The sequence below is a fragment of the Neomonachus schauinslandi genome, chromosome 5, assembly GCF_002201575.2.
Source record: "Neomonachus schauinslandi chromosome 5, ASM220157v2, whole genome shotgun sequence".
Classification (NCBI taxonomy): domain Eukaryota; kingdom Metazoa; phylum Chordata; class Mammalia; order Carnivora; family Phocidae; genus Neomonachus; species Neomonachus schauinslandi.
In genome coordinates, this window is record NC_058407.1 from 67,450,007 (window position 1) to 67,477,645 (window position 27,639).

The window sequence follows — 27,639 nt, forward strand, 5'->3', positions numbered from 1 at the left end:
CGTCTATCACTTTGTGGGCCGGGTGACATGAATGGATGGGCTAGACACACCTTCCAGCCTTCTAGAAGAAAAACAACAAAAAAAAGTCCGGATCTGCATAGGGAGCGGGAGGGACTCCTCCGGCGCCCCCAGAGCCTACGCCGCGGGCGAGAGACACGCACAGCTTCCCCCTCCCACACTCACTCCTCCCATCCTTTAAAAAAACGCCCAACCCAAATAAATAATATCGTTCCAAGCCTGGCGGCGTCTTCGGTGCCCTCTCCTCCTTCCCGGGCTCAGCGCGCTCCAGTTCTGCGGGAGACTGCGACCGGAGGCGGCGGCGCGGTCCCGGTGCGGGGCGCTGAGCTAGAGGCGGGCGCGCAGACGACCCGCGGGCGCCGCACTATGCTCCCCAGCGCCGTGGCGGCCCACGCCGGCGCGTACTGGGACGTGGTAGCGTCCTCCGCGCTCCTCAACTTCCCCACAGCGCCGGGCTTTGGCAACTTGGGCAAGAGTTTCCTGATCGAGAACTTGCTGCGGGCTGGGGGCGCCCCGCCGCACGGGCTGCAGCCACCCGCGCACCACGGCTCGGCGTCGGCTCTAGTCGCCGCCGCCGCCACGGCCGCCGGCGCGCAGGTCCGGCCCCTGCCAGCCAGCCCCGTTCCCCTCAAGCTGTGCCCTGCGGCGGAACAAGTCAGCCCCGGCGGCGCGCCATACGGCACGCGTTGGGCTTTTCAAGTGCTCAGCCCCTCGGCGGACGGCGCCAGGCTGCCCGGCCGGGCTCCGGCGGATCGGGACTGTACCTTCCAGCCTTCAGCCCCAGGTGAGCTAGCTCTTCCCTCCCTAGCCGCGCCCGGCGCCTCCTGCCTCGCGGGGCCGGAATCCGGGCGCTCGGCGGTGCGCCCTGCGCCAGGGGAGCGAAGGCCCCAGCGCGCGGGAATCAGCTCTGGCTTGGGACCTTCCTAGAGCGTCTCGAGCTTTAGTGGTAGATGCCACTTCGGGGGTAAAGAGGGTACCACCACTAACTGTGACACCTCTCCTCTCCCACTCCATACCGCCAGCTTCCTCTCGGTCTCCTTTCAACAAGTGGTAGGGCTACCTTGATTTTCAGGCCTTTCCGGAGAAACCCTGAATGAACCTCATTGGGTTAGCGGGAAAGGGCAGCCCCGGTCCCAAGATCTCTGGGCTCGCTGGAGCAGTTTCACGGGGTTTCCCAAGTTGAGCGTTTCTGCCCGCCGGCTCCTGTCCTGGAGGCCGCGCGACACCAGCACCCTGGGAAGTTCTTGGCCAGCAGAAGTTCGCGAGGCCCGCTTTGGGGGCTTTTCCTTCTCAAACTGTTGCGATGGCCGGGGCAGTTCAAGAACGCTGGCAAAGATCTTTGGAAGGAGAGTTGCGCAAACTTTTGGCTTTCTCCATTCTTTATATTTTGGATCACTAAGGCGCAAGGAAATCAAGACCGACTTTCTCTTTGTGCTGAGCCGAAACAGCTGAATTGGCACCTGAAATAGGAAATTCACCAATAAATGGGAATTTACTTACCCAAAGAAAGGCAGTTTTGGTTTGTTTTCATTTTCGGGTAAAACCTAAGTGGTGTGATTGGGAAGAGGATGCGGACGGTTTAGTCAGATATTAGCTAAAGCATATGGAGAGGCAGCCGAAATGGGCAGTAAAAAAAAGAAGAGTCTCTTAAAACACTCAGAAGCAGAGATCCAGTTGGATTAATTTTTTTTTTTTTTTTTTGCTGCGTCCTTAGACGATCTTAACTCATTCTTTTAATCCCGGTGGGTTTGTTCAGAATGACTAATAGACGTTTTTTCAGCAGATTCCATTGTCCCAGCAAACTGCCGGATCAAATTTATTGCTAATGGCTTTATAGAATTTAACATGTTTAGAACCTGTCCTGGTCTTTCAGTTTGAAGTGGTTACTAACAAAATGGAACAAATATAATTATATGAGCACCGGTCTCATTCTCATGGTGTAAAACCTAAACTCTAGGAAGCCTTGGGAAAGGAACAAACGCAGATAAAGGCAGGGTTTATGTTCCTTGGAAATTTGGGCCACTCTGTTATTTCTGAAGTATGTGGAAAATTAGAAACGTATAAAGCAGGTTCACCTAGATAAGAGTTAGTAAATAATGTGTCATGAAAAATAACATTTTCGAAAAGAGTGGTGATTTGCCTAGCTTTTAGTGGTTTGGCATTGTGTTCATAGAAGTTATTTTTAAGGATTTTTAAATTGCTCCTGATCATGATTGGTTACTCAACCACTGAAAGTTACTTAATTTTCACCTTTGTAGATTTTACAGATTAAACTTAAGTAAACCAAATACAAATCAAATGCAGATAATTCAATAACTGAAAAAGAATTTTGTGTCTCTGTTCCATTAAAAATATTGCAATTATTGGGTAAAGGTACTCCTAAGTACATTTTAAAAAATTTGCAAGGATATATTCATTCTTGTACACTTACTAAAGTGTCAAAATGCAAAAATGATTTTTTGGAATGAGTACAAGAATTTATATTTCTCTTTTAAGCATACTAATATAGTGTAAGCATATATTTTCCCAGTATTTTATTCCGTCCTCACTGAAGATGTATTCTCCTCGGTTAATTTTCATTTGAACAAATAACCTTTTATTTAAAAAAATAAAAGTGCATTTAATTTTTGGATCTAGAGAAGTAGCTTAAGAAAGTTAAAACTCTCTATATTTGTTTCTACAAATATGCTGCATTTACATTCATTTATCTTTGTAATTTGACACAGAATGTAGTTTTCTGAACATTGCCCTAGTTTTATTTAAGTAACAGATTTTTGTCCTACCAAATGTTGTGGGAATTCTTTTCTACTGTGTAGAATTATGAAGTTATAATGAGTACTGACAAGGTTACTATCACCTGAAAATTAGCTGACTGATGACATAGTGACTGATGTTCTGTAGAGAATATAGAGGAGATAGAAGAGCTACTGTTTTTGGAAAGATAACAGTATTTCTTTATATTTCTGAAATGTGAGCAAACAACCGCTTCTGATCCTTCAGACACTTACTTTGGAGTGGATCACAAAATGTGATTTTTAGTCATTTCAGCATATTGACTACTTGCTTTTTTTTCCAACCTTAACTCATTGAGTGTACCAATCCAAATGTCGAATGAAAAAACCCCAGAGTTCTTTTTATTGGTGCCTTGGTGAAATACAGAACCATTTAACTAGGGGGCTTACGCCACTGCATGTAATTTCAGCTTCATTATCTTTGTTACCCATTTTTAATTATACCACATATTTCATTCGTTCAGCAAATGCTTACCGACTATCTCCCATGTGTCAGGCTCTGTCCAAGGCCAGTGGGATAGTCAGTGCACAAAACAGATAACTGTCTCTGCCCCTGTGGAGCTTATATTCCATGTTCATTGCGCTCTATGGCTTACCAAGCATTTTCATAATTGTTAGTTGCTTTAATCTTTTTTTTTTTAAGATTTTATTTATTTTTTTGACAGAGAGAGACAGCGAGAGAGGGAACACAAGCAGGGGGAGTGGGAGAGGTAGAAGCAGGCTTCCCACTGAGCAAGGAGCCCAATGCGGGCTCGATGTGGGGCTCCATCCCAGGACCCTGGGATCATGACCTGAGCTGAAGGCAGATGCTTAATGACTGAGCCACCCAGACGCCCCTGCTTTAATCTTTCTAGTAGGCCAGTTTTTTCCTACAGTGATTTACTTCACTTGCTAATTTTTTTTTTTTTTTTTGTCAGAAGTAACAGTGAAAACTTATGTGGATTTGTGAAAGAGAAAAAATCGCCCCATATTTTCGTATTCCTTATATTAGTCTTTTGTTGAATATCAGAAACTAGTAATAACCAATTCCATGTATCACAATAATAAATCAATTGTGATTTTATATCTGAGCCCAGAAGGAAAGAAATTGGCCTTCCCGTTCATCTTCCTGTGGGTCTCTGCAAGGTGGTGACAGTTAAGAAATGAGATGGATTTACAGGTAATAAATGAGAGGATAGCTCTCAGTGCTTCATCCTTGAAAAGTGGCAAGTCTTTGGGTATTTGAAGTAGAAAAAAACACTCTGTAGCTATATGTCGTCAAGTGGTTTATGCAGAGTAGTGTAAAAACTTTAAAAATCAAAGGGCATTCCTCAAGGCTCAAGACGGGCACATTTAGTGCAATAGAAGGTAGTAAATAGTTCACCTCCAGGGTTGAATCTTTGGATCTGTTTTAGTTTATTAGGGGAAACCAGGAAGTTTTGCAAGTAAATTAGAATCATCAGAGATCCTTCCCCAAAAGTTTATTAATGTCATTATTTGGTGAATATTATGCTAGGTTAAAATATTCATGTTTTGTATATAAAAGGGAGCCCTGAAGTGTAAAAAGCTGAAAAATTTAAATTTGTCTCGGTTATGTCACCAGTTTTATTCAAAAATAAGTGGAAATAGCCTTGCTTTTTAATGACATTTGTCATTTTAAACATTTTTTAAAAATGTTTGACGTAAAGATAATTTCCTGAATGTAATTTATTTATTATTAGATCTACTCCTTAAGAGGATTAGAAAGCAAATGTTTCTTCTGGTAGGTGAGTCCTTTTTTTTTTTAAATCTTTTTAAAAATGATTTTATCAAATAAGTTGTACTGTATACTATAGGAAAGGAACCAGATCCATGTCATTTTTCTGGCCCCTTGTTAAGATTGCTTCTTACCATTAATACTTAATGTGCATTCTAGTTTTCTTGTCCACCTCCCAATTCCAGTTACTATTTACCTGTTAATCCATGACTCTGTCTTAAATTAATTGCACTTAGTTTTGTCTAGGTCAACTTGAAGGCTTTGGGATTTTTTATTAAGCCAAAGTTTCTCACTTATTTTTGCTACCATTGTGCTTTAGATTTGTTCTGGCAAATTAAAATCACAGCATCTTGAACGTTGGTGATGCTGACCCAGAACCAGGACGGAGAATGGAGAATCCAGAGAAGGATAAGGATGGACCCCATTCCAGTAGTTCCTTCCTCAGGCCATTACCTCAACCATCCTTTGGTGGAATTTTTAGATAATACTGAACCATATTCTTACTGCATGTGCATATTTTTTGTATCTTCTTAACATGTCTTTGGATTTATATTAACATATTAATAACTTTACACAGTTCGTGAGAATCAGCTCTGAACAAACTGTTCTATGTTCCCCAAGTTAATGAACTCCTTCAGATTCATGGAGAAATGACTAATAGACAGTCCCTTCCCTTCTAATAGTGATTCAGTAAGCCACCCTCTTTACAGAATAACACCTGAGTTGGAGCTACACCTGAGTTGGGGTAGCAATTTATGTGCATTTAATTTGCCTCTGACTTTAGCACCTATCCCACTTCCAACCCCTACATATGCTTCTCTACCTTCTCTACTTCACTTTAACAACAAGGAATCTCAATCTGTTAACATGTATTGAAGCTATTGAGGTTTAATAATAAAACAGGTGTAAATCCAGCAGGCAAGTAGGAACATTTTAGAACTTTCTCCTGAACTCCTATTGACTTAAGAGATTTGAGGGATATTTTAAGAGGCACAATGGTTTGAATGCCCAGAAAATTGCATACACATTTATGCATAAGTAAACATAGGATTCAGAGAGTTTAGGGTTACATTCAGGAAGCCAAAGGATGCCATATGTTGTGGGCAATTTAAGAGGATTGTTGACAGTGATTTTATCCACATTTATTTGCCATAAATGGGCCTCAGATATTGGAACTGAAGCTGTGAATTAGACTCCATGGTATCGCTCTTTGAGTGTGCCTCCTTCCTCCTGTTCTTGTGTCTACCAGAAAAAAAAGTCTCCTTTGCTGTGGGAAATAACTTTATGCTTAGGTGTGCTGCTGAATAATGATAGAAATGGGAGCAACATGAAAGTAAGGGAAGCAACACAGGTAATAGATGTGTTCATAAAATACTTCGAGATGCTTTGCTATGAAAGTTTGTACAGAAGTGAAAGTTCTTATCTTTAACATATTTAAACAAATGTGTCCTTAGGTGTGTGTGGGGGGGGAGTGGTGGTGGTGAAATATTTCATTTACACCTCACTCAATCTGTTTTCCACCACCCTATTTCTGTTGTTGATATTGTTTATAACTTTAAAATATATCTTATATCTTTTTTTAAAAGATTTTATTTATTTGACAGAGAGAGAGCACGTGCAGAAGCAGGGGGAGCGGGAGAGGGAGAAGCAGGCTCCCCGCTGAGCAGGGAGCTGGATGCGGGACTCTATCTCGGGACCCTGGGATCGTGATCTGAGCCAAAGGCAAACACTCAACCGACTCAGGCGCCCCTTATTATATCTTTCAAGGGGACTTGATTTGTAGCTCTTAATACAGCGTTTGTCTACTTAATCTTGGATTAACAGAGGCTCTAAATAAAGTTTTTTCCTAATTACAGTGATTTTTTTTTTAATAGTGTAGGTACACAGTTTTTAAGCCAGTTAAGTAAGTATAAGTTTTCATTCAAATACACCCGGAGTCTGTCAGGAATAAAAAGGCAAATTGGAAAAAGAAACAATATGATTTTTATCTAGGAATGCTTGTTAGAATCCTTATTTAAAACTTCATTAGATCATGCTTTTCTATTTTATACTCTCTTAGTAAGAAATTGGATTTTTGCCTTAATGTATAATATGCTTACCAGACCCTTGTATATTTTATTCCAAAATATTTTATTTTACTTTCAGTAATGTTTCCACTTCTAATGAAATCTTTCCCTTTTATTCTTTTTAGCCTCCAGTCAGTACTTGATTTGGCAATGCTGAGTGATTCATCACTTTATATAAAGTTACCATAACTGATCCCACTTTTAATAGCATTATTCATTTTGTCAACCAGCTATTAGTTGGGAATATTTCAGGGGCACATTTTTGTGAGTTATGTGAACAGTAAACTGAAGGCACTAAAGTTCTCTCTGAAGTCAAAGATCAAAAAGCCTCTAAAGTTTTTAGACTTTTGTTTCAGAATCAAAGCATCTGGGAAAAGGAAAGAAAAAAAATTCACGTCTTTTTCTATATTACTGAATACTTGATTGATTCCCTTCTTATTTATCATTATTCTGAAGATGAGCTAGGTTTTTCACTTTTCTTTCACGTTTAGGCACTTTGCCATAACAACCTTACTTTTATTAATTCAAAGTGGCCGTCAGAAATAGAATATACGATATATACATTTTTACCAGTCCTCTTGAGAGGACTCAAAATTTCTTGTTCTTTAAAATGTTAGATCTCTGACAACTTTTAAAATTAAAGTATGTGGGGGCGCTTGGGTGGCTCCATCGATTAAGGGTCTGACTCTTGATTTTGGTTCAGGTCATGATCTCAGGGATGTGAGATAAAGCCTTGCATCAGGCTCCACGCTGGGTGTGGAGCCTGCTTAGGATTCTCTCTCTCTCTCTCTCCCCCTCTGCCCGTCCCACCTCGCTCTTACATGCACATGTGTGCTCTCTCTGTTTTCAAAAAGAAAAAAATTAAAATGTGTGAAGGAGTTAGGTTATTCTTTGGGAAGATTTTTGTACATTAGAAGAGAATAAAAACCATAACTGCTAGCATATTTCTTAAAGAGACTATCCTAGGGCTGGTTTGAGTTTAGGTATATTGTACAAATTCTATAGTTATATTGGATCTGAAACCAAAAGATAGTCCTATTTAAGGCAGGAAAAGAAGCACTCCTGTTTGTTTACATATTTTCTATAGGTGCTTTTGCATTACAAGTTGAATAGTTGCAACAGAGACCTATGGCCTGCAAAGCCTGAAGTATTTTCTATAGTAAAAATTTGCCAACAATTCCTCCAAAGCAAAAATGGCAAATTGGGTAAATTTAAAAATACAGTTTTCTGAGCTGGTTTTAGTGGCATTTCTATAATTTTAAAGCCTAGATTCAAGTCTAAAGTCTTTATATTATTGATTATATAATCATAATTCCTAGAAGCTCCTTAAGCCTCCGTTTCTTTATTTCAAAATAAGAACAGAGATTAGAGTCAGCATTTGACTTTCAAACACAAACTGCAAAAGCCCACTGATAACATACAGGGAAATATGTGAAAGACTCCTTCCCATCATTCAACCATAAGCAAAATATTGGTAAAAAGGGTATTGCTGTATAAAAAGCCATCTCAAAGCTTAGAAGCTTAAAGGAACAATTTATTATTTTCTCTCACAGTCCCATGGGTTGACAGGGCTCTGCTGGGTGGTTCTCACTTGAAATCTCATTACAGTTTGATGGCAGCCGGAGCTGTGGTCTTCTGAAGGCCCAGCTGGGCTGGATGTCCAAAATGGCAACCCACATGGCTGACTGTTGATTGGGTGCTCAACTAGAGCTGTTCCAGCAATCCACACTTGGACTTTCCAGGTGTCTTGGGCTTCTAATAGCATGATGCTTGGGTTATGAAAGGGAAGGTTCTAAGAGCAAACACTCCAAGAACCCCAGACAGTGGCTGCAAGGCTTCTTGTGGCCTAGGTATGGAAATTCCAGAATGTCACTTCTTCCATATCCTTTGGTCAAACAAGGCAGCAAGACCATCCCAAATACAAGGCAAGGGGAAGTCAAGACCCTACCTCTCAATGGAAGGAGTGCCAAATAATTTGTAGCCATTTAAAATCTGCCACAGGGTGAAATCAGGGTAACCATTATCAGAGACAATTCTTGCCAGGGCTGTCTCCTGCTAGAGTAGCCCAGTGCAAGAATTAGTCACACAGAGTTGTATAGCTCAGAGCTCAAGGAGTCTTCATTAAGGCTTTTAGAATTTGAGAGCTACAAATGCTATTCTGTTATATTATAGTCCCCTGTGACATCGACTTGATAGTAAAAAGAGCAATGGGTCTCCTCAAATTTAGCTCAGTTTTTCAGAGCTGCTATGGAGATGCCTTGAAGGGAGAAGTAGCAGAGGTAGTGATCATATTTGCTGGTTGCAATGAACTGGGGCCCCACAGCTTGAGAAGAGGCCAGCCCCTACTCACCTGCTGGTGAGGAGAAGCTAGAGAAGATGCTAGCGGCAGTGTCCAAACAGAGGGTTGTCATCACCTATTCTTATAACTGCAGGGGGATCCTCCCATGTAGCCCCACCTTGCTCCACCACATCGAACCCAGTACTGCCAGGTGAATTTTCCTAAAATAGAGCTTCGTCATATTACCAAGCTACTCGGGGAAACCTTATTTATCCCCACTTGACGATCAAATCAAATAAAAATACTCTGTTCTTCAACACCTTCATTCCATCAGCAGCATTTAGCTCTTCCAACTACATTCCTTAACGTTCAGTCTTTGGGCCTTGTGCCAGCAGTCGGGCTGGTTTTCTTAACCTGCCCTACCTGTCTCTCCTCGCCCCCCTTCCTTTCGTTCATGCCACCTTTCCTTGTTGGAATGCCTTCTTTCTCATCCTTTGCTGTTCTAAATACCTTCCAAATTAAGGTGTGGATTAAGATGTTGTTCCTGATTAAAGCCTTCTTTGACAAAGCCTTCTTAACAATAATCTTTTCTTTTTACTTCTCTATTTCAGTGGAAGTCTTGACCATGCCGCTTCTTTTTATGCGTTGTCTCGCAGCTGATCTCAAATTACATAATAATGGCAGGAGTAAAGGCTAACATTTACTGAGTGCCTGCTGTGTCAGACATTGTTTTGTGTTCTTTTCAGTGTTTCCCTCCTGGCGATGCATTGTAATGACCTGTGCAGCTTTTGAAACAATGCCCTGCTAAGGAGCCCACCCTTAGCCAGTGTGATTTAGCCCCGTTGGTGTGTGGCCTGGGCATCCGTATCTTTGAAAAGCACTCCAGGTAATTCTAGTGTGTATTCAGGGTTGAGAACCAATGGTTAGGAAAATGCACCATATGAATTTTTTCAAATCTCATCTCTTTCTTGGGGGAATGCCTCAGATTTTACAGAACAAAACTAACTTTGGAGAACAGAAAAATTCGCATTTCATTTCTTTGACCAGCAGATGTAAATCTGTAAGTTAAGAAGCACTAAGTAGAAATTCTTCTAGGGAAGGAAACGGTCCTTTTTCATCTTTGTAATCCCAATACACAGTACACTGTGTGGCACTTGATAGAGATGCAGTAAATATTATTTGCACAGAATTAAAAGGGTAGAATCAAACAAGTAGACACTACACTTGATTTATCTTCTCATGAGCTGTACCAGAACATTAAGACCTTTGTTTTTCTGTGTCTGAAATACTCATTGAGGAAAAAAAATGTGGACTTCTGTTGTTTTCTGATGAGCAGGAAGATAAAGGATGAATTTAGTTTACTTGCATTCCCTTGTGACTGAAGGCAAATTTGCATGTGGATCACATAAATGAATTCCTTCCAGGTTGTGTGATAAAATAAATCACACCTCATTAGGTAAGTGATATTTCTTAGGTCTTAGTAGGCAGGGCATCTGGTTGCCATTCTTTTGGAGTCTCGTTTTTGGGTCCACTCTATTCCAATTGTGTATTATTTTAGATTTAGAAGTTTAGATTTCTTTATTCCCGGTGCCCATGTACCAGGCACTTGTAGAAGGTCATTTAAAACCATTTTTAAAAAATTATTTAATTCCCTGTTATTTCCTGGAGGTATGTTTTGACCCTTTGATTGCCTTAGTAAGACATCTTGGAACTTTTTCTCATTTCTCCTCATCCTTGAAAGATGCTGCCAATTGGCATAGCATTGCGGTGGACTCCTGAAATTTATTTGAAGGTTTTATTAGTGGTCTTTGGTATTCTTTCTTTGAAATGTCAACTCAAGTCAGTTAGTACCACAGTTTTGCACTGACAATAAAAAGAATGTGGTTTCACCCCTTTTAAATACCTATTGTTCTGCTCCATCAGTGAAAGAGTGAAAATAACAACAGAAAAGCAATTTAAAAATTATTGCTTGCTTTCTAAACAACAGAATTTTGAAAATGATTTATCTGTAGGTAGGCTTGTAACCATCCTTGGCTATGAGATGCTGGTATCACAGAACCATCTAGTTAAGTTTAAAAAGAAATCAGGTCAGTTCACCATTAAGTTGGCTTGAAGTTCCCACCTTAATTAAATATTCAAAATAGTTAATAGATATTTTGATTCTGTGGCTTCAGTTAAGTCAGAACATCTGATTAAGAAGTGAAAAGTTCATGAGGTTTTCTGTGAATAAGTGATTTTAGTCATTTGGATTCAGACAGTTCAGTTCCAAGAATTTTAAGTGATTTGTTTGTGACTTGTAGCAGATTCCCGCAGAAACTGGAAACTAGATTTGTCAGTGGGATACAAAATTCGGAGTATCCTGAAACGTGCGCTAACAGAACCTGACATCATGCTGTAGCACCTGACAGCATGCCTTCTCCCCCCCCCCCCCCCCCCCACCATAGGAAAGGCCATTTGTTTTTCTCTTATGGAAAACTTGGCAGACAGTCCCTTTTCTGGGTTCCAGCTCTGGCAGTCTCTGCATGAAATCCTTATCTTTCCTGGCTAATAACTATTATGGTAACATATTTATGTTTCTCTTGTCCTTTTTAAAAAAATTTGCTGAAAAGAGTACTCATCACATTCCAGTTGCATACCCATTTGAGGCTGAATGCTAATGAATGAATGAGAAAGCATGTGCTAAAATTCATAGCTAGTCCAGTGCCCGGTGTATAGCAGACACTCCTTAAATACTATTGTCATAAATATCGTTCGGTAAGCCCATGACAGATTGTTCCCAGTAGGATCAGTGATAAAGTGACTGCATTTAGATTGCATTGATGGGCTTTGAAATGCATATCATCCAGGGTGAAATTGCCTTGTTTTCTGCCTTTTTCAGAGCATCTTCTGAGTAGTTCTTATGGCTTACAAAAGCCATATTTATTTATTTATTTTTGTTTATTTATTTATTTATTTATTTTTTAATTATGTTAATCACCATACCTTATTACATCATTAGTTTTTGATGTAGTGTTCCATGATTCATTGTTTGCGTATAACACCCAGTGCTCCATGCAGAACGTGCCCTCTTTAATACCCATCACCAGGCTAAAGTTTTAACAGGTCTGTCAACTTGTTACTTTGTTTTTATCACAATTGAGTTTCCTTTTTTGCTCATTGCTTTAAAGAGCATGTCATTTACAAAAATTTAGAAGTGTAAGATATATTTTTAAATGCATTTCATTGTTTATTTTATTTTAATCATTTTCTTTGCATTTCATTGTTTTAAATGGTTATTTCCACGTACCATTTGACACCCCTGCAATCACATGCTCAGCTGGATTAGCATTTGACTTATGTCAAAGTAGGCACATGTTAAGAAAAAGAAATGGAGCACTTAATTGGAATTTCACAGCAATTTTCACATAAGCCAGCTTAAACAAGGTGTATTTATGCATGGAAATCAGGAATCAACTAATCTGTGTAAATATATGTATGTCAAAGAGATGATTTTTAAAATGGTGAAGAAATTCTATGCAATAGAACCTGAAGCCTGGTCATGTAACATGTAGTTCCTTAGCCACATGAGTTTATTACTGTAGATAACATGTTATTTTGATTGCAGTTTTACTTTATTAAGATAAGATAATATATAGTAATGTAACAAAGTATTCAGTAAAAACTTTTTATGGTTAAACAACACTAAGATCATATATCTCAAAACTTCATTTATCACAAATGAATTTAATTGATCACTAGTCTCAAATGAACCATTCATTTTTTTAGATCTTTTAACTTTCTATTTTTAGGGCCATAGGGTTAGACTGAGAAACATCTTGGCTAGAATAGTAAAATTTGTAATTTGCACGTATTTTGCATGGTTATGGTAACAGTATCACTAGTGTACTTATTTTCTACACTTTATATTAAGTAAAAATATTTCTTTTATGTGTGTTTTTCCAGCTATGATGATAAACGTTTCATTGTATGTATGTAAATGCAGCATTGCATTTTGTGCTAAACAGCACAATAGCCGTAACTTAATTATTTATGGAGTGTTTATTTTGGAGCTGAAATGAGTTAACAGAAATGCTTGAGAATAAACATAATATGACAGCTTTTATACATAAAAATAGATTTTCATTTTTCAAAGTACTTCATATAGTCCGAGAATAATGGAAAATGTAACTGCCTAAATAATGCCATTTTATTGTAACATAAGATGTTAAATTAAAATGAATGATTTATCATTTCTTTGATGGTTTTATAGTTAATATTAGAATAACTTATAACAGTGAAATTAAAAACAAGTTTTTTTGTTTGTTTGTTTTTTAAAGATTTTATTTATTTATTTGAGACAGAGAGAATGAGAGACAGAGAGCATGAGAGGGAGGAGGGTCAGAGGGAGAAGCAGACTCCCTGCCGAGCAGGGAGCCCGATGCGGAACTCGATCCCGGGACTCCAGGATCATGACCTGAGCCGAAGGCAGTCGCCTAACCAACTGAGCCACCCAGGCGCCCTAAAAACAAGTTTTATAGGCTGCGTGGGTGTCTCATTTGGTGGAGCGTGCAACTGTCTATGTCAGGTCATGAGTTCAAACCCCACATTGGGCATGGAGCCTACTTAAAAAAAATTTTTTTTTCAAGTTTTATAGTACTTTTGAACACCAAAATGGATTTCCTTTTCATACTTTGCTTAGTTGCTATATTTTCAAAATACCATTTTTTAAAAGATTTTATTTTTAAGTAATCTCTATACCCAGTGTGGGGCTCAAACTTACAGCCCCAAGATTAGGAGCCACACACTCCACTGACTGAGCCAGCTGTGTATGCCTCAAGATATCATTAAGACAAACATTTTATTATTTGAAAAATTGGATATTGAAAAGCTGAGAACATGAATATTGGCAACTTTCCATTATATTATGATTTATGATTAATTTGCAATTTGAAGGCATTAAGAACCGAAATTCTTATTGGGCAATGCACTTATTTTTATATAGCCTGCAAAAATATTGGCGAAAATTAACACATGCTTATCAATTGGTTAAAATACAAGTCTGAAATTATTGTGTTCTTGAAAAATGTATATTTTCATATCAAAATAATATTCACTAAATAATGATTAAGATAAGAAAAAGTTGCCATTGAATATGTAGGGAGAGTAATAAAAATATTTATTTTCAAGTGGACAGTGGAGATAAAGGACATTCCATCACCACAGATCATTCTCTTGGACAGTGTTGCTCTGGGATATTTTAAATAAAGGAATACTTGCTACATATAATTATGACCACACAGAAAATTAAGTTTGGTTTTGATCCATTGAGTCTTTCCAACATATCTTCCAAATCTTGATTAAACTATTTGGCGATCTCTTTGGCAGATAAAGGCTACTTTAGAATGACTTTAATTTCAGTAAAAGTTATAACTAGTTAAGTAAAGTCTCAGAAAATGAAGTGTTTTACTCAGTGACTTTCGGGAAAGTGGAATTTTGAATATTGTCTGAAAGAAATGACTCATCAATGAGATCAATGCTTTCTCCACAGCATCTTCCAAACCTTTTTTCCTGACTGCCCCGCCATTCTACTCGGCATGCTGTGGTGGGTCCTGTCGGCGCCCTGCATCCCCCACTGCTTTTGCAAGTAAGTTTTTATGCTTCATCAGCAATGCCTCAGTTATTCTGTAAACCAAAGCAGCAGGATTTAATGTGCTCTGGAAAACTAATTGGTAATGCAATGGCAAGGAGCTAAATCCTCACTAAAAATCACAGCGATCCCATTCAGGAGGTTTCCAGAGATTTATCAGACCTCAGCACACTGAGCAATTGTGAGCAGTTTCTAATGGCATTGAAACCCAGGGCTGACACACCAAGGAAAGCAACTTGTTTTCCATTTGATATAAAAGATCTCAGAGGGACCAGTTTGGCTCTTTCTGAAATGTGTAGCAATACTCACTTAGAGAAGAAAAAAAGAAAGGAAGGAAGGCTAAGAAATAGTGCTGTGTAAAATTTCCATTCAGCTTAAAATGTGACACAGAAAGTCACTGGGTGTCCATAGAAAATAATTGAAATTGTCCAGGTTGTAAAAGGAGATAAATACCTCTTCTTTATGATCTTGAAGAAAACCAACCGGAGTTGTAGGAAATATTTTCAAGAGAACTTCTTGAACATTACAAAATTTAAATAGTGTCCAGGGCTGAAGTGAGAACGACAACTTGGAAAAACTTTCAGAGGGTGCACGCACACACATACACTCACATACCCAAAGAAAACAATGTCAAACTAAAAAGAAATTAAGTTCACCTTGATCTTGAGATTTCTAGGTCAAATAAGAATCTGTAGGCAGAGAATTTGAGTTTATGAAAAAGAAGTCCAGTAAAGGGGCACATTTATTTCAGCTGCCCAAGAGAAAACATTTATTCAGGTTAACCCCTCTGTCAGGCGAAAAGTGAAATCCGAGTTGAGTTAGGCTGAAGTATAGAGCTCTATCACGGTTGAATTCAGGTCCCTGCTGCCTCTCTGTTCATGTGTTTTATGAATCTTTCAGGAGAGCAGTTGCTCAACAGAATGATTCCTGACAAGTGAGGCAGCAAATGCTGGCCGTTTAATGAGCTGCAGGCTTCTGAGCATCTCTTTAGGGGGCCGATACTTTCCCACAGAGCACTTTACATGGCAGGGGCCCAGCCACAATGGGTGACAGACCCGTGACCAATCGTCACTTTCACTTGACTCATCCACACGCGACCTCACCACGATTTTTCACTGTGCAGATGAACTTTAGGAGCCATTTCACATGGAAAAGCCTCGGGCAAGGGTCAGTTGCCCTTTTGTATGGTCATAAAGCAAGGCTCTGTGTGTCCATCTTTTCTCCTGTCTCACATTCCGAGTGAATTTCTGGACACCATTTAAAGCACTTGACTGAAAAATAAAGCAGTGAATGAAACTGACTTTTATAGACTCATTCTAGCTCATCTTCCCATATAACCCTGTCCACCTGAAAAGGGATTTAGTGGATGAGCTGAGTGTATACAGGACTTGCTGAATACATAGAGCCCATTATCAACTCTGGGGATTGTTTATTAACCAGGACTGATACACCACTATTTTGGAAGTGACCTATTAATTGTCCATTTAACTAGAATGTATTGATTCAAATAGAAAAATAGAAAACCATGACTAAACCTTTTACTCGCTCCTTCAAGGTGGTCTCCTGTGCGGGCAATTGAAAAGTGTTGTGCAAATTAAGGATACATTTGTCACCATGGATTAGAGTATCAGAAAAAGGCTGCTAGAGTGGAGCGTCATTCCCAGATTAGCTGATACCATGGCATAGTGGCATCTCTGGAATTAAATGTTTGGTGTTGCATCTCCAGGGTAGAGATTGAAAGAGATCCCACACCTAGTTTCAGTCACTCCATCTTGATAGAATACTAGACTTCCATTTAGAGAACCTCTGGCAGTGTAGGTCAGGTAAGTGGAAATGGATAAAAAGTCCTGTGTAACAGGCGGACATTCATGTATGTATGCATGTATATGTTTATTCATTTTTAGCAGTGTTTTTGTAAGAGTCTCTAAACCCAAAAAGTGCACTAATGCCTGGGCCAGTTTGATCAATAGAGCACATAAGTAATTCTAAAGACATTTCCTAGAGAACTTCATCTTTTCAGTTGCTTGAAAAAATTACTTCAAGCAAGACTCATTTTCCTCCATCTGCCTCTCGGTTCTTCGCACTTCATGCCTTTGGCATAACATTGGTGAATTGTGGTGTCTCTCCCTGGAGGCTTATAAAGTCCTATGTTTATCTTTTTTTTATTTAATAAAACATGGGGTAAATCAGCACAGCTCAGATCAAGCATAGAGAACACTGTACTTGGTTTGTTTCCATTTCTGAAGTTGGCATTTTAAAACTCTTGAGAGATGCCACAAGTGTTTTTAATAAACTTTGGTGTCTCATTAGTTATAAATCTGAAATGAATTTTTTATTTTTTTGTTTACAATGTTCATCGTATTAGCAGCAAATAATAATGAAATGGTGGATTTATGCTGTCATTAAAGAATTTTACATAAATAACCATGATACTAAGGAACGCTAATAAGGCTTATATCTGCACAGTACTCTTTATTATTTAAGGCATTTACTAGATTTTCTTTTTTTCTTCTTTCTTTAATAACAATTTTTATGCCCAAGCATTAAATTTTTTTTCCATCACACAGAAGAAGGAAAATGAACTGTTCAAGTAATCTCATATTAAATTTCAGCCAAAATGTGCTGACATGTGTGGACAGTCAAAATCAAGGTTTATACTAAATGTTTTAATAAGCAATGAAATCTGTGGTCCTCATCATTGTTTCACAATATTGAGTTCACGCTTTCCAAAGCATAGGATCAGATCAACAGGTTCATAACTAGCAAGTAAAATATCATTTTGACTCTTTTAACATGATTCACTTGTATAAAATTGATTTCATTTTTCTTGTTAACCTTTTAGATTTATGATTACCTTGTTGCAATGTGGAAACAATCATTCCTCCAGTGCCCTTCTCACATATAATAAATGGTTTAATAGGCTCTTTAAGCACAACCCTGACAGTGGGGAAAAATTAAAAGGCAGTGGTAAAAGTTCTCCCCTCCCCCAAAGTAGTGGAAGGAAAATCTTTGATATTACATCCATAAGGTTCTTTTCAAAATCACATTTCTCAGCTAAGATGAAATGGAAAGTCGTGGAGATTATGCGGAGAATGACCTTAAAAAAAACAACAGTGACCTGAAAAGGTACAGGAGTCTTAATTATGTAGAATAGCTAATTGAACTAATCAGATAATTATTTCATTTTGTCTTTGAGTACCCAATTTGAATGCGATCTTTCAAAAATTTTATGCATTAAAAGACAAAGTTTAAATTTGAAGCAACGTTTTGAAAATCTGAACAGGGAAATATTCTTCTGGGACACACTGCTCTGCCTTTTCCTTGGGAGATGTTCTTATATTCTTTTTTTTTTTTAAGATTTTATTTATTTGACAGAGAGCCAAAGAGCACAAGCAGAGGGAATGACAGAGGGAGAGGAAGAAGCAGCAGGGAAGGGCTCTCAATCCCAGGACCTTGGAATCATGACCTGAATCAAAGACAAATGCTTAACCATCTGAGCCACCCAGGTGCCCCTTATATTCTACATCTTAAGATCATGTTACTCTTTTCTCCTCCTGGCTAAATCTTAGGAGAACATAATAATACTCTCCAAATTTGAATTTAGGATTTTGTTGAAGGCAGCAGGGAAGGGCTATTACTTTTATTGTTGAGAATGTAGGTTGTTCCGGTGAGTGTCACTGTCAAAGATGGGCGATGCTCTTATTAGTATTCTTGCCATCTGACCTGACTGTGTTCTCTTTCACTGTTATCAGCTGGAGTGCTGGGTGCCCCGAGAAAACTGACAAGACCTGCGGCAGTCCTTCTGTAAGGATTTATCATTAGCACTCTAACATCTTCAGAGGGGTGGAGCATTTTGTGCTAATAGAGAAAGAAGCATGATTATTTTGTTGAAAACATAATCAGGCTTGTGCAGTAAGTTGAATATAGGTTTTGACTTCTCAGTAGTGAAGGGAGGGGTGTTCCAGAGATAAATGACACTCGGTCAACCAGGAAGAATGTTTCAAGGAGTCAGAGACTCGAAGACAAGAGATTTTCCAAGTTGATGGCTCTATTCAACAGTTCTGCAGAGGCAGTGAACGTATTTGAGTAACTTTCCAGGAATGGAGTTCCCTTTCTCCCCAAATGTGTTCATAAGTAGTGGAGGCTGGGGGATAGGAAGCAGAGCTACTTAGTGATAGAGGGTGCTCGTTCCTGATCTTGTCTACAGCCCTCGCCTGAACATACCGTAACATCTAATGGGCAGCTGATAAAGTCCTGATTTGAGATTCCCCACAACCAGTGCACAAGTACAAAATAGAGGAGGGAGAGAATTGGCTGAACATAACAAAGACGGAAAGGATTGTACTCTTAGCTCACTATGTGTCTACAGAATGATATGGGGATGTTGGATTATGCTTTTAGAAATACAATACCCAGAACAAGGGAGATAATAGTTGTACCAGCCTCTGTAATGGTCAGACAACCTACACCTGTCCAGTTCTGGAGCCCCACTTTAAAAGGCACAGTGAACACATTTGCATATAAAACCATGTCCGGAAGTAGCAACTAAAATGGTGAAGGCTCTCTATGCCTGGTCATGAATTCTCTAAAGTGATTATGTTTGGCCTGGAGAAGAGAAATAATAGAGAGAACCTGAGCGTTATCTTCAAATTAGATATACTGCATTCAGTACAGGTGTGAAGGATTGAATTGGGGTTTAGTGGAAATTGAATTTGGCTTAATATTAGGGAAAGGTTTTTAGCAAATCAATATGGTTATATGATAATGAAGTATTACAGCATTCCCAAATACTAGATTATATAGAGAATGGAAAGTAGACTTCTAGTTTCAATGGGGCAAGTTAGGGAAGTTCTATATCTCCTCTCTCCACACTTCAGATCCACAGGAATTATATAAAATACATGTACACCCTACATCCTCACACATGAAAGTATGAAGGGTTCCATTAGTTTATCTTATGCTCTATTTCTCTGTCGTTCCCCAGCTCGTCCCCACCCTCCCCCGTGTCATTTGTATGACAGTGTCATTTACACAGAGCACACCTCCAATTGGAATGCCCTTCCCCAGCCCCATTACACACAGGGGTTCCCTGTAGGATGGTGCATAGGGCCATCTCAGGACCCAGGGAATCATGCCTTTGAAACTTTTCTATCCTTGGTCACTCTGCCACTTTGATATGACTCTTCCCACCTCCCGACCTCTTTGTCTGCCCACTTATTAAAACTTTGACACTCTTTGGTATAATTATAAAGAGCATCAATTGACCTCACTCTTCTTTGATATGTGACCTCCAGGGCACAACTTAACTTTTTGGAGCCTTAGTTTTTTCCTATGGAAAATGGAGGTGATAGTACCCCCTCTGGGGATTGTTGTAAAGATGACATGACATGCTACATGTAGGGGCCACATACGGTAGCCGCTGCTGAGCCCCATATATATGGAAGCCACGGTACAAAATCATCATCATCATCATCGTCATCATCATCATAATACTCCCAAATTGGTAGAGCCTGTAGCACCTTGAATTGGTGGCCCTGGCTTTTATTTATTTATTTTTTTTATTTTTATTTTTTTTAAAGATTTTATTTATTTGACAGAGAGAGACACAGTGAGAGAGGGAACACAAGCAGGGGGAGTGGGAGAGGGAGAAACAGGCTTCCCATAGAGCAGGGAGCCCGATGTAGGGCTTGATCCCAGGACCCTGGGATCATGAACTGAGCTGAAGGCAGACGCTTAATGACTGAGCCACCCAGGTACCCCGGCCCTGGCTTTTAAAGCCTCTTTTCTACATGCCTTAAATTCTGTATCTGTTTATTTTTATTTTTTATATTACTCATTTGTTTATGCCATGGTCTGCAGTTATTTATCTCGCTGTGTTGTGGCTGGCTGTATACCTCTCGGACCTCTCCTAATCAACTGTGAGCACCTGAGAGATGGATTGGCTTCATCTTCAGTCGTCACTCAGCAACATCCCCATCACTCCACCAGATTATTCCCAGGGGTGCCTGAGTGGCTCAGTTGGTTAAGCGTCTGCTTTCAGCTCAGTTCATGATCCTAGGACCCTGGGATTGAGCCCCACATCGGCCTCCTTGCTCAGCGGGGAGCCTGCTTCTCCTTCTCCCTCTGCTGCAGATCTGCTTACTTGTGCTTTCTCTCTCTCTGTCAAATAAATAAATAAAATCTTTAAAAAAAGAGGATTATTCCCAAAAAGGTTGCTACAATGTTTGCTTTGTTTTCCTTAGAAAGTAGAACCAGACTTAAAATGCAGACTAGAGATGAATTATTTGTCCATAACTCTATAGTAGCCTATTTTATGTTTATTTTTGCCTTTTCAGTCTCTTCTCTGCATTTTTACTTAGTTATAAACACAGTATGTGTCTTATTTATCATATACAGTATAGTGTATTTTCTTTGCTGCTGCCTGCTTGTCGCAGTTCTCATCTTTAATGGTTCTTTAAAATTTCACCAAGTAGTTACAGCATCATGTCCTTACACATTTCTTTACCTTTGGATATTTATGTTTCTTTCCCCAATTTTTAATACATATGGCTATAATAATGATAGATTATATACATTTACAAATTAAAAAATACCAGAGTCAAAATATCAAGTGATAGGGTGTGGTGAAATTTGAGGACACAATTATCGGGCTGTACAGGAGATGCCCTGTAGTCCACACTCACACACTGGTCCAGGACAGGGTGCAGAAGCCTGTAGTCACAGACAGGAGGTCTGTGTTTACAAGTGTTTCTTCCCTTCTGTTTTGACATGTGATATCTGAGTAAAGAAACAGCATAGCACGGAGGAAGGAGCCAAACATTTGGATTCAGAAGGTCCTGCTACCAGCTGAGCTCTGTGTTCTTGGTGTGGCTTTGGACCTTAACAGCCCTGACTACGTCTTCATCTGTACAGAGGATGTCTGTGACATATGGTTCTTATAAGAATCTAATGAAAACCAACAAGCAAAAGTAGATAGATTCGTGGAATCCTTACTGTGGGCCAGGCACTGAAATTTTCTTGTGTTAGGTCACCGAATCCTTAGAGCAACTTTGTAAGTATAAGCTGAAAAAGGCTGAGTAACTTGCTTTAAGTCATACTGGTAAGTGCCATGATCCAAACCCAGTTCTTCCATATTACACATTCCAAACTCCTTTGTCCTGTCCTTCCTGGAGAGAGATCACACAACAGATGAATCTCGTAACTAATGCAGAAGACCCAATTCCATAGTCTCTACACCAAGGAAAGTTCAGAGAAGAAGATTTAGAAAAAGAACATATTGAGATATTTAGAATATTTTTTATTATTGACCAATATTTCATAAAACTACTTAAATCTTTGATAAAAAAACAGTGAATCCAGTTGTCAAAACCTGACTTCAAGGTATGGCCTTGGCATGTGACAAGCAAAAAAAAAAAAAAAAAAAACTGTAGATGGAGAATTAACAGAATTGTAAGTTCGCATACAATGAATCAAAAGAGCACCAATAAAAGTAGACCTTTGTAAAAAAATTAGGCTTGATTACATCCCAGGAGCTATGGCATTTCTGAGGAGATGGAAATGTTACAGAGCTGGAAGGAAAGAGAGAGAGGCCAGTCCTTCTTGCAAGGTGAGGATGAAACAGAATGAGGTGTAAGCCAGGGCTGAGATACTCACTGGGAGATAATCTGTAGTCTTTTAGACAAGTAAAAAAGGAAGCTATCATATTACAGAAGTAGATTTGACAAGATTTATTAATTTTTGACATTTTTTCCCTAAACTACAAGTCAGATTGAGTTCGAATATATTGTGTAGTGTTAGGAGCATTTGTTTTGATATTAGTTGTCCTGGGTTTGGAACTCTAGTCATGTACCCCTTGGACAAAATCTTCATTTTATTCATCTGTAAAGTGGGGAGAAGAATAGTATAACATTTGGGGCATAGGCTGGGCAGGATTAAATGAATTAATGCAAATCAGTGGCTTAACACAGAGTAAGTATAATGGTACAGAGTACTCTGTGTGTGTTTATTATTATTATCAGGTCACACCCTGATTAAACATCTGCTACTGATCTTCACTACTATTGGATAAAGTCCCAAACTCTTGTAGTACTCTATGATCTGGCTCTGTTCCACTCTATAATCTCTATGTCAAAGGTCCAGATGTCTTCAAGAGCCTGGCAGGTACAAAGCAAGCTAGGTGAGGCTGTGGCAAACTGAGGGCCACACATCCCATCAAAAGGGGACACCTGCTGTTCACTCTGGTAGCTCTTTGCTTTCTGGGAAGATGAGCCTAGTGTGGTTACCTTTGAAGAGATGTCAGAAACCTGGACTTCACATGAAATCTCCTAATTATTAAATGTGAACAACTACATCAGAATTCTAAGACCAAACAAAGCCCATCTGTGGGCTGGATATGGTTGCCATCTTGCCCCCTCTGCTTCATGCCCTTCCCAGCCTTGCAGACTGCTTAGTTTTCCTGCCATAAATTTTATTCCTTCATGCCTTAGTGCTTTTTAAAAAAATGTTGAATATTATTGACACACAAGGTTACATTAGTTTCAGGTGTGTCACATAGTGATTCAACAAGTCTGTACATTATGCTGTGGTCACCACAAGCACAGCTGCCATCTGTCCTGATACATCACTCTTACATATCATTGACTACATTCTTTATGCTGTCTTCTATTCCCGTAATTTATTCATTCCATAAATGGAAGCCTGTATCTCGCACTCCCCTCCACTCATTTTGTGCCCCATCGTTCACCCCCCTCACCTTTGGCAACCATCAGTTTGTTCTATGTATTTATAGCACTACCTTACTGCTTCTAGACGTGCTAGTCACTCTGCCTAGCTTGGCCTTGGTTCTTTCTCTCTTGAACTGGATTGGTCTTTTAGACTTGGCTCAGCCTGTTTTCTCTGAATTAATTACTTCCTCCTTTGTGATGCCAGAGCACTTCATAAGATCATTCATTCTATTGTAGTGCTTAAGACATTAATTTGTTTTTTATTTAGAAATAATTATTAAGCACCAAAATGCATACCAGCTACAGCCATAAACTGGCGTCCCTGTTCCCCTGGTGCCTATATTCCACCGTGATCTTCATGTCAGTCCTCCGATGAGAATGTGAGCTCATTGAGGGCAAGGACCATGTGCTGTTGGTCTGGTTTCCTCAAATAAGCTCAGTTATCCGGATACCAGGTATGAGTGTCCTCTTGCTGCTGTAACAAATTTCCACAAACCTACTGTCTTAATACAAGCTTATTATCTTACAGTAATGGGGGTTCAGAAGCCTGAAATGGGTCTCACTGGACTAAAATCAAGGTGTCAGCGGGGCTGAGTTCCTTCTGGAAGCTCTAGGGAGGAATTTGTTTCTTGCCTTTTCCAGTTTCTAGTGGCTGCCTGCGTTTCTTGGCTTGTGGCCCCTTCCTCCATCCTCAAAGCAAGAAGTGTAGCATCAAAGTCAATCTCTCTATGACTTCCTTTTTTCCCCTCTCTTTTCCACTCATAAGGACCCTTGTGATTACATTGCCCACCTGGTTACCCCAGGATACTCTTCTAATCTCAAGGTCATCTGGTTAACAGCTGTAATTCCATTTGCAACCTAAATTCCCCCTTGTCATGTCATGTAATGTACTTCTAAGTTCTGGGGAACATATTCACATAGGCATCTTTGGGAAGGCCATTATTCTTCCTACCATAACTGGGAAGCTAAATGAATGAATGAATGATGAATGAAACTCTTAGAGGGTGGGAACCAGTTGTGCTAGCCACAGAAGGCAGAAAAAGTAGTAAATACCTCTAACCTGAAGGAGTTGATGGTCAGCTGGATTGGGGAGTGGTAGTGCTTGGGGATCTTCCAAACCTCCCTTCTCAGATTGAACATCTCTGACTCCTACCGGCTTTCCCTGAAATCCCAGATTAAGATCAGATCCTTGTTTTGTGCGCTCAAGGCAGCCTCCTTTGGAATATATCCTCACATTTGTGATGCTAGTTCAATAAATGCCTTCCACTAAATCTTATGGATAATGCGTACAATAAAATGTATTCGTCTTGTGTCTCAATGTGTAACACTGAGCAGAGTGCCTGGCATATGGTAAGTGTTCAAAACTTTGTTGAGAGAAAAAAACAAATAAATAAATGAAGAATTAGAGAAAAATGGTGTGTTTAACTCACCTACTATTCGTTCTGCCTTTGAGCTTTGTAACGTGGGACCATAGACTTTCTAACATGGCACCAAAATTGGGAGAGCGAGCATATATACTTTTTTCTCATTGGGGAGCCAAGAGTATATATCGGATTTCTCAATGGAGTCCATGACCAAAACCATGGAAGAAGCACTGCTCTGAGTGTGCAGAGTTCGGAGAGATGATTTGGCCGTGGTACAGAGAAGGAAGATACTGTCCTGGGAAAGGCAGACGGGCTTCTCCTCACTAACGCTAACTGGGCTTTTGTACCTGTCTTCCCCCTCCAGGAGAAGAGAGTGTGCTGCCTCTCTTGACGCAGGACTCTAACTCCAAAGCTCGGAAGGGTATTTTAAGAAGAGCTGTTTTTTCTGAGGATCAGAGAAAGGCTCTGGAGAAAATGTTTCAGAAGCAGAAATATATCAGCAAAACAGACCGAAAGAAACTTGCCCTCAGCTTGGGACTAAAGGAATCACAGGTACTAATGAGCAGGAAGATGTCCACTGCTCCTGATTTCCAAAGGAATACAATGAAATCCATGCATTTGGCAATGTCTGTTGTACTAGGTATGGTGCTGGACCCTAAAGCGTTACTGAAATGATTTTCACGATTGTTGAGTGGGTGGAAATATATGTCACAATTGCTATTTGAAAATAGGTCCATTTGCTGAGAGGTCTAGGTTTTTGCATGATTAATTCTCCCCAGATGAAGAGAACCACTAAGGATGTGGCATTTACATCATTAGTTGTTTGGTTTGAGAGAAGTAGACCACATAATCTACAAAAGCAGGAACCAATTTTCCTGTCTTTTTCTTCATTTCCAATCCAAAATCCAGTCATAAATGTGTGACTCATAAATACCTTCAAATAGATTTCATTACTCTGCACTCTGAGCGTATGTCAAGTACAGTAAAGTAGTTTCATATTTGCAACACCTACAAACCTTTCTTACACATTAAGGTACTAGTATTTTATGACTAATTGTTTTATAATCACTGTATAAAATAAGCACCATAATCGTCCTCATTTTCTAGATGAGAAAGTGTAGGGAAGTAAACATGGGTCTGATGTCATGTAGTGAAGCTGCTTTGGAGCTGGGCTCTCACCCTAGGCAACTTGACTCTGGAGTTTGTGTGTTCTATTTAACCTGGAGCTATCATGTATCGTTGTGTAGGATATGCACTGCACGAGGGGACAAGGGCGAAGAGGCATGGCAGCAACTGAAATGTAGCAGGTGCTCCGCCTGCCAAACTGGCTTTCCTGGTGCAAGGCTACATCCACCTGGATTTTTTTTTTTTTTTATGTTATGTTAGTCACCATACATCATTAGTTTTTGATGTAGTGTTCCATGATTCATTGTTTGTGCATAACACCCAGTGCTCCATGCAGAACGTGCCCTCTTTAATACCCATCACCAGGCTAACCCATCCCCCCACCTCCCTCCCCTCTAGAACCCTCAGTTTCTTTCTCAGAGTCCATAGTCCCTCATGGTTCGTCTCCCCCTCCAACTCCCCCCCTTCATTTTTCCCTTCCTACTATCTTTTTTTTTTTTTTTTTGAGTTAGCATAAAGGCATTGAAGGGCTAGCAGAGGCCCTGAGTAACTACCGTGCTCTACTGTTCTTTGCTCAATACAAATGACCTGGTTTCTAACTTTGGACTTTATTAAACCAGTTATTTTTGGATGAAACTCTCCTTAACCTTGCTTCCTTTCCCTAGGGAAGTGATCTGTCCCCACCCCCCCCAACTTTTTCTAGTTGTAGGAAGCAGTACATGCTGTGGTAGAGAGTAATTGGCCTACATCAGCCCATCTGTGCTTTCCTCATTGTGTGGTACTACAGATCCCTCACCTCAGTTTCTCACGTAAAAAACAGGGACAAATATAGGAATTCTATCCATGTCGCAGAGCAATTTTGCGTATATGATAGATAAATCAGTAGCCATATCTTGATGGTCTGTGTGTGCAAGACGCTGTACTAATAAGTAGGCAGTAAGAGGGAGTGTTGATTAAGCACTGATTAAGATACACTCTGTGCACCCAGGAATTTATATAAGCAACTGGGAAAACAAAGCAGAAGCTCACGAACTGTTAGATAATAATATATGATAACATAGGAGACATCACCTGGTAGGTTAGATATACTGCCAAATAAAGCAGTTAGATCAGTGGTTCTCAAAGTTATGTATCTCTCTGGAGATTTATGTTAATCCCCATGACTGATTCTTATACCCCTGGGGAGTCTAGTGAGGGAAGCGTCTCATCCTTAGAGGAATCGTTGGGCCTGACTTAGGACACACAGAAGCTCAGTAGGGCTGGTCTGCATCCCACTGGTACGGATTAAAAAAAACCAAAAAACAAAACTCCAGAGTTGGTGTGGAGAAAATGTGCAGGTTTGGGAGGTTGCAGGGGACCCCTGGTTGAGTCAGAACTTGAAGTCGGTGTTAAAAGAGAAAAGATGGCTAGGTTTGATCTGACAGTGCTGAGATAGTGTGAACGTCTTTGATAGTACATATCATTTTCTTAAAAATAGATTATTGGAACGAGAAGGCAGCACGCATATTAGAGAACATTTTTATGAGGGGATGACCATAATCTGTCCATTCCAAGAAAACAAACTATTTTTCTATTTTGTATGTTACCTTCCTGTTCGTATTCACAGGTGCATAGTTTCACATAGTTGATTGTATTGTTTTTAAAATTCAAGTGCCTTGAGGAATGAATACTTTTTATGTTATCAAATTTGGTAAACATCTCAGAAGTAATTTCATATTTTCTTATTTGCATATATATCTAATTACACAACACATGGTATTTATTATGGTAAATTCAAACAAAGGGGAAATTGGTAAAATTAAAAATGAAAATTCATCTCCTCCCCTTCCAAACCAACTCCTTAGTTATTACTGTCATTTATAAGTGGCTCTTGTTTGAATTTATTTGATGTACCACATATTATCTTTAATGT

At 39.5% G+C, this 27,639-nt stretch overlaps 1 protein-coding gene across 1 annotated transcript in view; it reads left to right on the plus strand.

Annotated features, from left to right (window-relative positions):
- The first annotated feature begins 384 nt into the window (after positions 1–384).
- Positions 385–27,639, plus strand: part of DBX2 (developing brain homeobox 2) — a 30,981-nt gene continuing 3,726 nt past the window's right edge. Inside the window, exons 1-3 of the mRNA XM_021704899.1 lie at positions 385–802; positions 14,417–14,512; positions 24,967–25,154. Of these exons, the coding sequence (XP_021560574.1) occupies positions 385–802; positions 14,417–14,512; positions 24,967–25,154 (702 nt within the window). The remainder of the gene's footprint in view (positions 803–14,416; positions 14,513–24,966; positions 25,155–27,639) is intronic.